The following is a 12,130-nucleotide window of genomic DNA, read 5'->3' on the forward strand; positions in this document are numbered from 1 at the left end:
TAGTTTTCAGTTGATATATCATCACAAATGTTATGAAAAGATTTTATAAATGTTGAAAAGTTACCTAGTGTCGGATTAATTAATCACCTGATAAATCCATTATAAAAATAATAGTTAAAATGTACATTATCTTTCCACAACGGGGTGGCATGATTGCACGGATAAGAATGTACTTTACTTCCAATCTCCCCACCCCCCCGGCTGTCATGGATATTAACCAGCCACTTGTGCCCAAAGCTCGGCGAAGTACTCCCAAGAGTGCTTTTATTGTACACTGTGTTCATTGTACACTAATGCACCTGACATTTTAAAATCAGGTGAGACCTACATGACTCCAAAATGTAATGATGTCCACATACATTATTACAGGTTGATCACATTTTCAAGTTTTTGTTAAATTACCAAAAATAGTCACTAAGCCTGTAAAGAGTTAAAATGAGACTGTCATATTTACAGGAATCAGTCACATTATTTTAAGATGAATTTCTCCTAACTTATCAGAGCTTTATGTGATGTTTCTGAAAATCTAATGACCCACTTTTTCCTGGCACAAATGACTGACCAAGTGGGCGTTTCCGGAGGTCGGCTTTAGGACCCTGGAGCTTCTCCGGTGAGAAAGGCAGGCAGCGGCTGGCAGACAAAGGGGAGCGGAGAAGCGGCGTGGAGTTTTCCTGCAGCACTGACACGCGCGCACGCGCTCACCCACTCCCATCCCTGCACACGGCCCTTTCACCGGTACGAGCAGCCGCGCAGGTGAGTCCATTCCTGGGTGGGATTACAGGCGAAAATTTCCGCATAAGGCAAAATATCCACTCTGGTTTTTAGACTTTATACCAGAATTTTGAAGTTATTTTCCAAGTTGGTGTTTGAGAGCGCATACAAAACATAAGCAGGCGTGCCATGTGCCAATTAAAATATATAATTCAACTTTTATATTCTCCCTTTTTTGTTCATCTTTGGGGGGGGGGGAATAAGAGTTTGTATTATGTGTGGAGGAAATGTCACATTGTAAGATCATTGAAGTGATGGCCACAAGGCAGTCAAAATGGGGGAAAATGCATGCCACAGCTGAATCCATTATGATCAATCAGTCTGAGCCCAAATCATCATTGATAGTTTTTATCTGATAATTTGTGTCTTTGAATATGATTGTTTTCACTGAAATGTACTTTTAAGATTTAAGTGGTTGTCCTTTGAAACATGTAATATGTTAGGTAGATGATGTCACCCTAAAATGTAAGAACCTGCTTGTATTGAGACAATGGACTGTCCTTTCAATTAGTGCTCTGGAGAGGAAGGGTCATTTTTGGAGCAGCAGATGGGCTTCAAACCTGCTCTTTGTCAGCTGAGGATGACCACGGTTGGTCACACCCCTGTTACCATGCCCCTCGTAAAAATGAGCTTCCAGTACATTTGGAGACAAAAAAGATCACTCCACGGTCACCACTGCATGTGGAGAGTTCTCATATTGGGGTGTTATGTTACTTTGGACCAGCATGAATGGAATTGCACAAAAATGGACATAATACAGCTAATGGTCGCCTCAACGATTGTTTGACCTTTTGGAACAAGGGATTAATTGGCCATCAAATGTCAGACAAATAAATTTGCTGGCAATTGAATTCAGTTCTGCATGCTCATGTACAGTTTCTTTTCATTTGAATGGTTATGGAGCTTTGAAATGCAATATTTATACTATGCGAAAGTCAGTTTGTTGTTCAAGTTCTTGTGGGTAATTGGGAGATTCGGGACGAATCCCGGTGGGCTGGCCTGGTGGCCGGCCATACAAATTTTTAATACGAATATAATTTTTTGTTTGGTATTTATTCATGACTGTGAGCATTACGTAGATGCTTTTACCGCTGTCCTTTTGGGCAGAGGCGTAGCAAGGGTCCCCGGGTGCCCCAGGCAACAAGCAACATGGGGCCCTTCAAGCGTGTGCAAGTAAGGGGGACAGTTGGACTTTCGTTCATGGACGCACACATTTTAACAGGTGGCCGTCCTCTGCTCGAAATGCGCACCTTACGCCTATTCTCACTCCCAGAATACGCAGCGCTTGTGACGTAGGACAATAACAGGACTGGTTGCTATGGGAACGTACGCATACCCAAGGAACCTTGCTAAAAGGAGTATTAAAATTGCTAATAAAATCGTTTAGGATTATTTTAGATGCATATGTTATATTTTTCTTAGAGTATTCGACGAGGAATACGATAGACCCATTGATAGACTTTTTGGGAAAAATCGCCATTTCTTTAAGTAGTCACATGAATAATGAGGTGGCCTGTGAAAATCAACTTAACACAACTCGACAAGGACTTTTCAGAGAGTACTTGTTGAGTCACTCTTTAAACAATCATGTGGTATTAATAGCTGATTGGACTTTCTTAAACATGTAAAATCTACGTGACATGGTTAGTGCTGATTGGGATTGATAACAGAATCGATAGATAATCTGCCAAATGATTCCATGGTACAGAAACGCTCCCTACCCTTGGCGCTGCGACAGTGCAGTAAAGCTGCGTGTGCTAAATCTGTTGGCCCTCTGGGGGCCCCTGCTTGCTGGGGGCCCTAGGCAATTGCCTGGTTTGCCTAATGGGACGCGACGCCTCTGCCTTTGGGGCATCTTTAGAAAAAAAGATTTGGAGGTTTTCAATGCATGCATGTTTCTTTGTTACAGTTTCCCCAAACTTAAACAAATTACTTTATATAAAAACAAGAAAAGACCAAGCCTTGTGTTTGATTGGAGGACATTAAATGTTAGCTAGCTGTTGGGCAGTACACTTAAATATTTTTGTATTTTTTAAGAGTTAAAAAGGAACAAAATAATCCAGAAATACAATGGCATTTCCAAAAGAAACAAAAATATACACATTTTATCCTCTGCAACACTCCCACAAAAAGACTATGAAGTACTGAACATTTGTTCAAATATAGGCCTACATTTTTTTCGGTATCGGATCAGGGCTCTATCGGCAGATTCTCAAAATCGGGTGAATCGGACGCGGATTCCATAACATGCAATCGGGAAATCCCTATTTTAAATAGTATAAAATGGGCCGGTCTAAGGCATGAAATTTCCGGCCCGAATATGAGTCCCTCTGTCTATATGAGAAAAGGGGTTAAGAAATACCTCTTAATTGATCAATCAAGAGTTTGGATTAGTTTTCACGGGGTTCTTATTTTGCAACGTATGCCAGTCTTCTCTGATGTGTGGAAGCTGTTACAAATGCAAGGAATTTAAGTTACCACGTGTCCTAGGGCTGCAACTAGTGATTATTTTTTATATACGATTAATCTGATAAATGCCACTTTTTCAATTACCTTCACAATTTCACTTGAAGTTGTTTTAAGCATGTTGTAAGTAACAATGAGGACCAAATGGATGACTATTTCCATCAAAAAATTTTATTACAGCTTTCTGACTTAACTGTAGTCTGCAGCTGTACTGTTTTATGGACATAAAACTTGTTAGTTTTTAATAACTGATCTGAGTATCAACATAAACATTTCCCAGTACACAAATCGTGCTGACTGTTGCTGATATAAATTGTCAATGACTCATTTACTTTCGTTGAACAAACTAAAAATCGAATGAGGCGGACTGTAATGAATCGCTTTTGTTTATCAAAAAGTTGTTCATAATCCAAACCACTCTCTAACAATTTACAGTTTAAATGGGAGTTTGTGTTGAAAGGAGACTAAACTGTTATATCAGACAACTTTACTATCTAACAATAACTCAAGTGCTAATATGCTTCTCCAAAACACAATACAAACGGACACTTAAGACACTGATTAACATAATGGCTAACTAGCCTTATATGGGGCGCCATTTGTAAAGCAGCACATGCTGAAAATATACGACAAAATGTTCTCCCATTTAGCACCACAGTGTTTGAAATGGTGTGAAATTTTAGTCACTACCCCCCCCCCCCCCATTTACAACATTATTTAGCAACTTAAATATTTATTTTTAAATAAGAAGTTTTGGACCTGATTGTTTAAATCCTGAGCTAAATATTTAACTTAAATCTTAAATGTATATCCTATATCCTAAATGTTAAATCAGGAAACTGTCGGAACTAAATATTTAGCTTAATATGCAAATTCACATGACTGGAGACCGGAAGTAACAAAATAAAAGCTGGTGGAGCAGCTCAGACTGTCTGTTTACATTGCTTGAAAATGAATAAAACCTACTCAGTGGTGGCAGTCTGCTCTTGTACATGTGTCATTGTCAGGGGTGCACATAATTTTTTTGCCCAGGTTCTCAGAGGAGGACCTGGAGATGTGACTTGGTCCTCATTGAGCTTGAGAGCCGACCCGCCTGATGCGATAAATTTATGACAAGCTTTACTTAGAGCCAATTAACTTTAATTAATTATATTAACAATTAATGCTTGATTAACATCAACTGGCACAACAAAATTGCCATTACTTTGAAGTGAAATGTAAAGAAATAAAAAGCACCAATTCAAAATAAAGGGCATTATGGGGCTCCCACATTAACTCCAAGCCTTTTTAAAAGTGGGATGTCCTCCTCATAAGACCTCATTGAACGTGAATGCTTAGCTTTGTAAAATGCGAGCAAAAACACGTTTGTCAGTGCATGTCGCTGTTCATTACCTTTATTCCGCCACTTGTCCATAGGGCGAGTGAGGTCCTGTTTGACATCGATAGTTTGCGTAATTGCCACATGCGCTGTTTTTTTCGTGCTTTTCAAAGTTTGGATGGCTGAAATTCTTTGACCCTACATAAAATGTGCTGCTTTTATCGGCGACATTGTGATTCTCATGGCACATTTTGTACGCATTTCCGTGCGAGCATCATTTGCTTCTAGCCATGGTACCTCCTGTAGCCACTTTTCAGCAAAAGTCCTTTTTTTCGGTAGCTCCGGTGACGTCTCTGTCGTCTGTCTGTCTTTTGACGGGGGTAGGGGAACACGGAAGTAATTACTCAGTGTGGCCTGCCTCTTCGACATTTTGAGAAGTTATTTTCTCATGTCCGCCGTAAATACAGTGGTCAGCCATTGGTACGCAAAAGCGTATCTAAGCCGTTGAGGGCCAGCGCGTTTGTCTACGTCCAGTACGCATGCGCGCATGCGGACCACTTATGTGCACCCCTGGTCATTGTGATAATAACAATATATAGTTAAAATACATATTAAGGAAAAACTATTTAAAGAGTATTTTGTGTGCTCCAGCTTTTATTTTATTACTTCCGGTCTCCAGTCATGTGAATTTGCATTTATAGCTAAATATTTATTTCCAACCGTTTCCAGATCTAGCATTTAGGATCTAGGATATAAATTTAAGATTTCAGTTAAATATTTAGTTCTGGATTTAAACATTCAGGTCCAAAACTTCTTATTTAAAAATGAATATTTAGGTTACTAAATAATGTTGTAAATGTGCAAAAAAAAAAAAAAGTGACTCTAAAAATTTCACAACACGTTTTCAACACTGTGCGGCGCTAAATGTGAGAAAATGTTGTCGCAATCTTCAGCATGTGCTGCTTTACGAACGGCGCCCCATAGCCTTAGCCCTCCATGCTAATTAGTAACGTCTCATCAACAAACAATACAATTGGCTTCATCTACTCACCTCTGACGGAAGCACACTGGATCTAACCACATAAAAGACAATCCAACTCTCGAAACTTGTAATATTATTGATTGAGCAACCCAACCTGAGTGTAGCAGTGAACTCTCTCTTGCTCTAACCACTGCCGCGCGCGCAGCCTCACATTACACACAAGCAAGGACCCAAACGGGACTGCTCATAGCTGCCGGCAAAAAATCGATTTTCAAATCCGATGGCAACTAATTAATCGATTTTAATTGATTTAGTTAGTTGTTGCAGCCTTAATGTGCCCCATTACTTATGTTCTACTCGCACTGTGAAAACGTGCAAATAAACTTTGCTTAAATATATGCCAGTAGTCCATGCTTAAGCGTACTTGATGATGACCTGAGTGAGGTGTGGGTGTAGGCATGCAACTGCATTGAAGCTTGAAAGAAATGAATAGTCCTCCACTTCTGAGTCCGTTCATCTCAAAGCACAATTTGGAGACTGTTTAATGGACAATCATTTGCATATTTCCTGAAGTGACAGTAGGCATTCGACCTCATTGAAATTCATGCTTCTCTTGGATTTCCATTTGCACACACAGTCTTAATACCGGTCATCTTTTTGTGTGTGTCAATTTTCACCTTGCAAAATATTCTTTTTAACCTTCACCGGTTACAGTACACTGAGAGCCACTTGAATGGAGCATGTTGGTGAGCAACTTTTAGAACAATATTTCCTTAACTTTATTTAGCGGTGACACATTTTTCATCAGAAAAATCAAGTCAATGAACAGGTTAACTAAATCTCATTTTTGTTTAGTTTAGTGCTTTTATATTGGCAGAAGCAAGTACTACCCAGCACAGTTCAAGCATACAGAGGCTTGCTAATCATGTGGTGTGGAATTCTGAGGGTCACTTGTAGGTCACAGATTTGTGATTGTAATATTTTTGGACTCGTGATTATAAATGTCAACTTGATGTCCATTTAAAGCATTTTGTTTCCTGCATTTCTAGACCTTGTGAAGCGGGTCCTCTTCACCAAACATCTATCAAAGTATCCCAAAACTCAATCGCCATGGAGCTAGACTTCGCACACTTCGACGAGCGAGACAAGGTGTCCCGGGCTGCACGTGGCGGACGATTGAACGGACTCCCCAGCCCGACCCATAGCGCCCACTGCAGTTTCTACCGCACACGCACCCTGCAAGCCCTATCCAACGAGAAGAAGGCCAAAAAGGTGCGCTTCTACCGCAACGGGGACCGCTACTTCAAGGGCATCGTGTACGCCGTGGCCAATGACAGATTTCGCACCTTCGACGCGCTGCTGGCCGACCTGACGCGCTCGCTGTCCGATCACATTAACCTGCCTCAAGGTGTCCGCTTTATCTTCACCATTGATGGCTCAAGTAGGATCTCGGCGCTGGATGAACTGGAGGAAGGTAAGCTTATTTTTGTGAAAACTCTTGTGACCTTCTCCTGGAGAGAGAAGATTAAGTCTTTTAAGATTCAAAGTTGGCAGCTCGTTCTCGAAGAATATTAAATTCAACTTAATCTGTAGAGGTGTTCACCTAACGTGGTCTTAATTTCTGCTCTCTTGCTTATATATTTAAAGTCTTTGTTGGAGTAATGCAGTGAAAGCAAATTAGCCTTATGTTTAAAAATCAATCTTATTTTTATTCATCAGTGGAGGCTGTTTGGCAGCATGATTGCTTAGTTATTTAGCATTTTTGAGGTTATATGCAAATTAGATGTCCGATATAGCAGGTAGCCGATAACATCGTCCGATAAAGATATTTTAAAATATTGGATAATATCGACATTGGTTTTTCATTAGTGGTTTTAGGGCCAATGCGCACGTTGCCTTCTAAGTGAATGTAGAAGCCTTCTGCCTTTGTACAAGGGCTTGTCACAACTTAGCACAACAGTTATGCCTATTGACCATTGGATGTCTCCAAATTAAGTTGCTTTTTCAACAATATACCACTTCAGTTGAAATTCTTATTTTTCACAATGTTTACTTGGAATACCTTGAAGCTGTTATATGTACTGTATCTAGGGCTGCAGCTATCAAGTATTTTAGGAGGCGATTAATCGATGAACTAGTTCGAATAATCGAGTAATCGGATAAACATGAAAACATTTAAATATCTGAGCTGAGCCTGAAACGGTACAAAAAAATAAATGAGGATCCAAGTAAAACAAAATAACAATTGGCTAACTTGCATAGCAAAGGTCAGCTAGCTTAAATGCTATTAAATGCTAATCTAAAAAAAAAAAAAAAATCACTGTTTAGTGGCAAAAGGTGGATTTTTCAAATTAATCTTCCATTGAATTACACCACAGTTGCGGCAATTATTGTAGGAGACTTACTGGAGCCTGCATTGATCCGAGATTCATTCAGAACACAGTGAAGTTTGGTGGTGGCAAAATCATGGTCTGGGGTTACGTCCAGTATGGGGGTGTGCGAGAAATCTGCAGGGTGGAAGGCAACATAGTCTGAAATATCAACAAATCTTGCCTGCCTCTTACATTCCTAACCATAAAAAGGGGCAAATTCTGCAGCAGGATAGTGCTCCATCGCATACATCAATTTATACTTCAAAGTTCCTCGAGGCAAAGAAGATCGAGCTCCTCTAGGACTGGCCAGCCCAGTCACCAGACATGAACAGGATGAAAGAGGAAGCATGGAAGACGAAACCCAAGAATGTTGATGAACTCTGGGAGGCATGCAAGACTGCTTACTTCGATGTTCCTGGTGACTTCATCAATAAATTGCATGAATCCTTGCCAAAGCCCATGGAAGTCATACAAAATATTAAATTTGGATCTCGCAGCACCACTACTTAATTCGCTTACGTAATGTAACATATGTTTGTATTTGAAGTATTGTAATTATTGCCCTATAAGGCGCACCTGACTAAAAGCCGCCACCCACTAAATGTGACACGAAAACGGCATTTGTTCATAAATAAGCCGCATCGGACTATAAGCCGCAGCTGTCCCCACTGTTTTATGGGATGTTTACACCAAAAGATATTAACCGGTAACACTTTATTTGACAGTGGCCTCATACGAATGTGATAAGACAAAATGAACCACCATGACGCTTTGAACCAACTGGCTTCAAAGCTTCATTTGGCCATCACTGCTCCCTTGGGGGAGACGGTAAACCTCTTCTGCCACATGCTGTCAACACTGTTGTTGTCAAACATGCCTCCTAGCATGCATTGCAGCGCTACAGATGTAAATAACAATCAAAACCCATGTTCTGTGCTAATTTTTTCTTCAGTTACTGTTCCAATTGTTTCATTAATTGCTAGTGATGGTATTTGGCAACACTTTATTTGAAAGTGGTACCTTAAGATTGTCATTCGACAATCATAATTATGACATGACACTGTCATGAGCATTAATGTATTCAAATTATCTCACTTTTGAATGGCTGTAAAAGATCCGAGCTGGCCATAAATGGAGTTGGTGACATAATTTGCCGGATGACACTTAATGACATCTGTCATAAGCATTCAGTAATGCCAGTGATAGTGTCTTATAACAGTCTTCTGACTCCACTGTCAAATAAAGTGTTACCAAATACCATAACAAGCAATTAATGAAACAACTGGAACAGTAACTGAATAAATAATTAGCACAGAACATGAATTTTGATTGTTATATACATCTGTAGCACTGCAATGCAAGCAAGGAGGGCTGTGTTTCCTATTAACCCAAATAAATCAACAAATAAGCCGCACTGGACTATAAGCCGCAGGATTCAAAACGAAGGAAAAAACTAGCGGTTTATAGTCCGAAAATTAAGGTACATTTTTTTTTGTTCATTTTTCACTTTCTGTAGGCGACAAAACTTTTGTCTTGCCAAAATTTGACCTTTATGTCTTCATTAAATGATGAATCTTTTTTGCAGTGAAACAAATATATTTTTGTAAATTCAGCGTCATTTGGGAGGGTCTTAGCTTTCATATGAGCCATTTCTGAAACGAATTGAATAATTAAAAGTCAGGTTATTAGCAATCTTTTCTACAAAATGGATAAGCGACAAGACTTTTGTCAAGGACTGTATACAGTATGCGCAATAAAAAAGGGGCACAACACGGGAAGTAATGAGGGTATTTCTTTCATTGTTCAGCTTGTGGGGTATAAGTAATTGCTCAATTTTCCTGGCATTGTTTTTTTTTTTTCTTCCCTTTGCTGTAATCGCTCTGCATGTGTCCTAATTGTTGCCTTCGGGTTTCCTTGCCAAAAATGTCCTGCTCTCTCTCTGCTTTGCCTGCTGCCTTTTGTTTGCACTGTTCTCCACATTTTCTGATAAGCTACTGAAGCGGTGCTATGGTTACTTCCTGAAAGTGTTATGTCAAGTACACTTGCACTGTGTAAAAGCTACTATGTGAAACCCTAATATTTGTTATAATGCTCAATTTGGATATCCTTTGTTGCTTAAAATTTCATATTATGTCAGATGTACCCATAGACAAACGGAAGCATGCACGTCACCGATGCAGCAAATATTGTCACGTGTCTGCACTTAAACCAAAATGAATTCGTTCCTTCGCTTGCACCCTCAGAGTTCAAATGGATTGGACATCTCTTGTGATAATGATATCCTGACCAATGTATCAATAATTGTTGTATTGCCGTATAACAGACATGTCCAAAGTTCGGCCCGGGGGCCAAATGTGGCCGGGGTCAAATTTCATCTGTCCCCCAGCCTCTGTCATAAAATAACGTCTGGCCCACACACAGACTTAATAAATTGGTCAGCAGTACTGCTACCAGCATATGAAGTGGCTTACACACTAAATGCTGCTCCTCATTTACCCACTAAAAGGCAACAGCACTCTAAGCAACATTACCCCGTGTGACCCTTCTAATTTTGTAAAATGGCGACAACAAAAAAAAAGTTGACTGCGACGGCCAACGCTTCAAGGATAGGTGGAAATTTGACTATTTCTTCACTGAAATACGCAACAACTGTTTCTGCCTCATTTGCAGAGACGGTTGCTGTTTTTAAAGAGTTCAATTTGAGGCAATATTACCAGACAAGACATGTACGACAAGATTAGTGCTGCAACGATTAATCGATTAACTCGAGTATTCGATTACAAAAAAAAATATTCTAATTAAATTTTGTTGCTTCGAGTATTCGTTTAATTAAAGTGCCGTTTTAATGGTTTATTTTGAAAGTGTTTGCAATTAGTTTTATTGATGAGGGTGGATACACTGCCTTCTGGTCTTCCTCTTTTCACATGGCTGAATCCAACTGCTCCCTGTTAAGACCAACGTAAGCTAACGTGAACGTAAGTTTTTGTTTGAGCTATTTTTTTTTTTTAATGCATTCTTAATTTAGTTTATAGGTATATTTAGCCGTTTTTTGTGGGAATTTGTGTCTGAGCCATTTGTTAAGAGCATTGTAAAAAAAAAAAAAAAAAAAAAAAAAAAAAAAATTAGCATTTAAGCTAGCGGACTTTTTCTATGTAAGTTAGCCAGTTGTTCTTTTGTTGTACATTAATCCTCATTAAAAAAAATATATATATATATTTATATATATAAATATACACCGTTTGAGGCTCAGCTCAGGTATTTTAATTTTTCATGTTCCATATCCGATTACTCGATTATTTGAACTAAGTAGACCATCGATTATTCGACTACTAAAATATTCGATAGCTGCAGCCCTAGACAAGATTACAGGGAAGATACGCAGCGAGAAATTGAAGGGAGTGAAGCAATTTAAAGCTAGTTAAATTTCACAGCAGCAATATTTCGCAAGAGCCAGAGAGTCAAAAGAGAACGCAACAAAGGCTAGTTGCGAGATTGTTGAAATTATTAATTAAAAACAATAATAAAGCAAATGTGACACACAGAATGGCTTGCTAAAATTTGCTTAAATATATTGTTCTACGTAAAGGACGTCAGCCAGGATCGGCCCCCCAAATTTTTACCGCACCAAATCTGACCCCCTTTGCAAAAAGTTTGGACACCCCTGCCGCATAATGAGTTTATTGTTCCCACCCCTACCTAGAATAGAAATACGCTATTTAGACCAAAAACGAGGTTTGGAGCTCCCTTGGAACATTCAAATTAGATCTAAAGATTTAATCTGCGCGCGTGAGACTGGAGGACACCACTGGGACTGTCCGGTGTCCACAACGTGGTGAAACTCTAACCTAATTCAGTATTTGCTGCCATCCCAGGGGAGAGCTACGTTTGCGCCTCTGAAAACATCTTCAAGAAGGTGGACTACACAAAGAACGTCAACCCCAACTGGTCTGTGAACGTGAAGACCTCAGCCAGCCAGAAGAACATTCAGTCATTGGCAGCAAGGGCAGCTAGCGAGCCCCGAGAGCAAAGCAAAGACTTCGTGCGACCCAAACTGGTGACGGTGATGCGCAGTGGCGTCAAACCGCGCAAGGCCGTGCGTGTCCTGCTCAACAAGAAGACCGCGCACTCGTTCGAGCAGGTGCTCACCGACATCACTGAGGCCATCAAGCTGGAAAGCGGGGTCGTCAAGAGGATCTATACGCTGGATGGGAAGCAGGTATG

The 12,130-nt window shown here is 39.9% G+C and overlaps 1 protein-coding gene across 1 annotated transcript in view; it reads left to right on the forward strand.

Moving 5' to 3' along the window:
- Positions 1 to 604: 604 nt before the first annotated feature.
- The window catches only part of LOC130906815 (neuronal migration protein doublecortin-like), a 40,181-nt gene continuing 28,655 nt past the window's right edge, over positions 605 to 12,130 (forward strand). Inside the window, exons 1-3 of the mRNA XM_057821467.1 lie at positions 605 to 753; positions 6,587 to 7,011; positions 11,782 to 12,125. Coding sequence (XP_057677450.1) covers positions 6,648 to 7,011; positions 11,782 to 12,125 — 708 coding nt within the window. The 5' untranslated portion in view covers positions 605 to 753; positions 6,587 to 6,647. The remainder of the gene's footprint in view (positions 754 to 6,586; positions 7,012 to 11,781; positions 12,126 to 12,130) is intronic.

Source organism: Corythoichthys intestinalis, chromosome 18, assembly GCF_030265065.1.
Source record: "Corythoichthys intestinalis isolate RoL2023-P3 chromosome 18, ASM3026506v1, whole genome shotgun sequence".
Lineage (NCBI taxonomy): Eukaryota > Metazoa > Chordata > Actinopteri > Syngnathiformes > Syngnathidae > Corythoichthys > Corythoichthys intestinalis.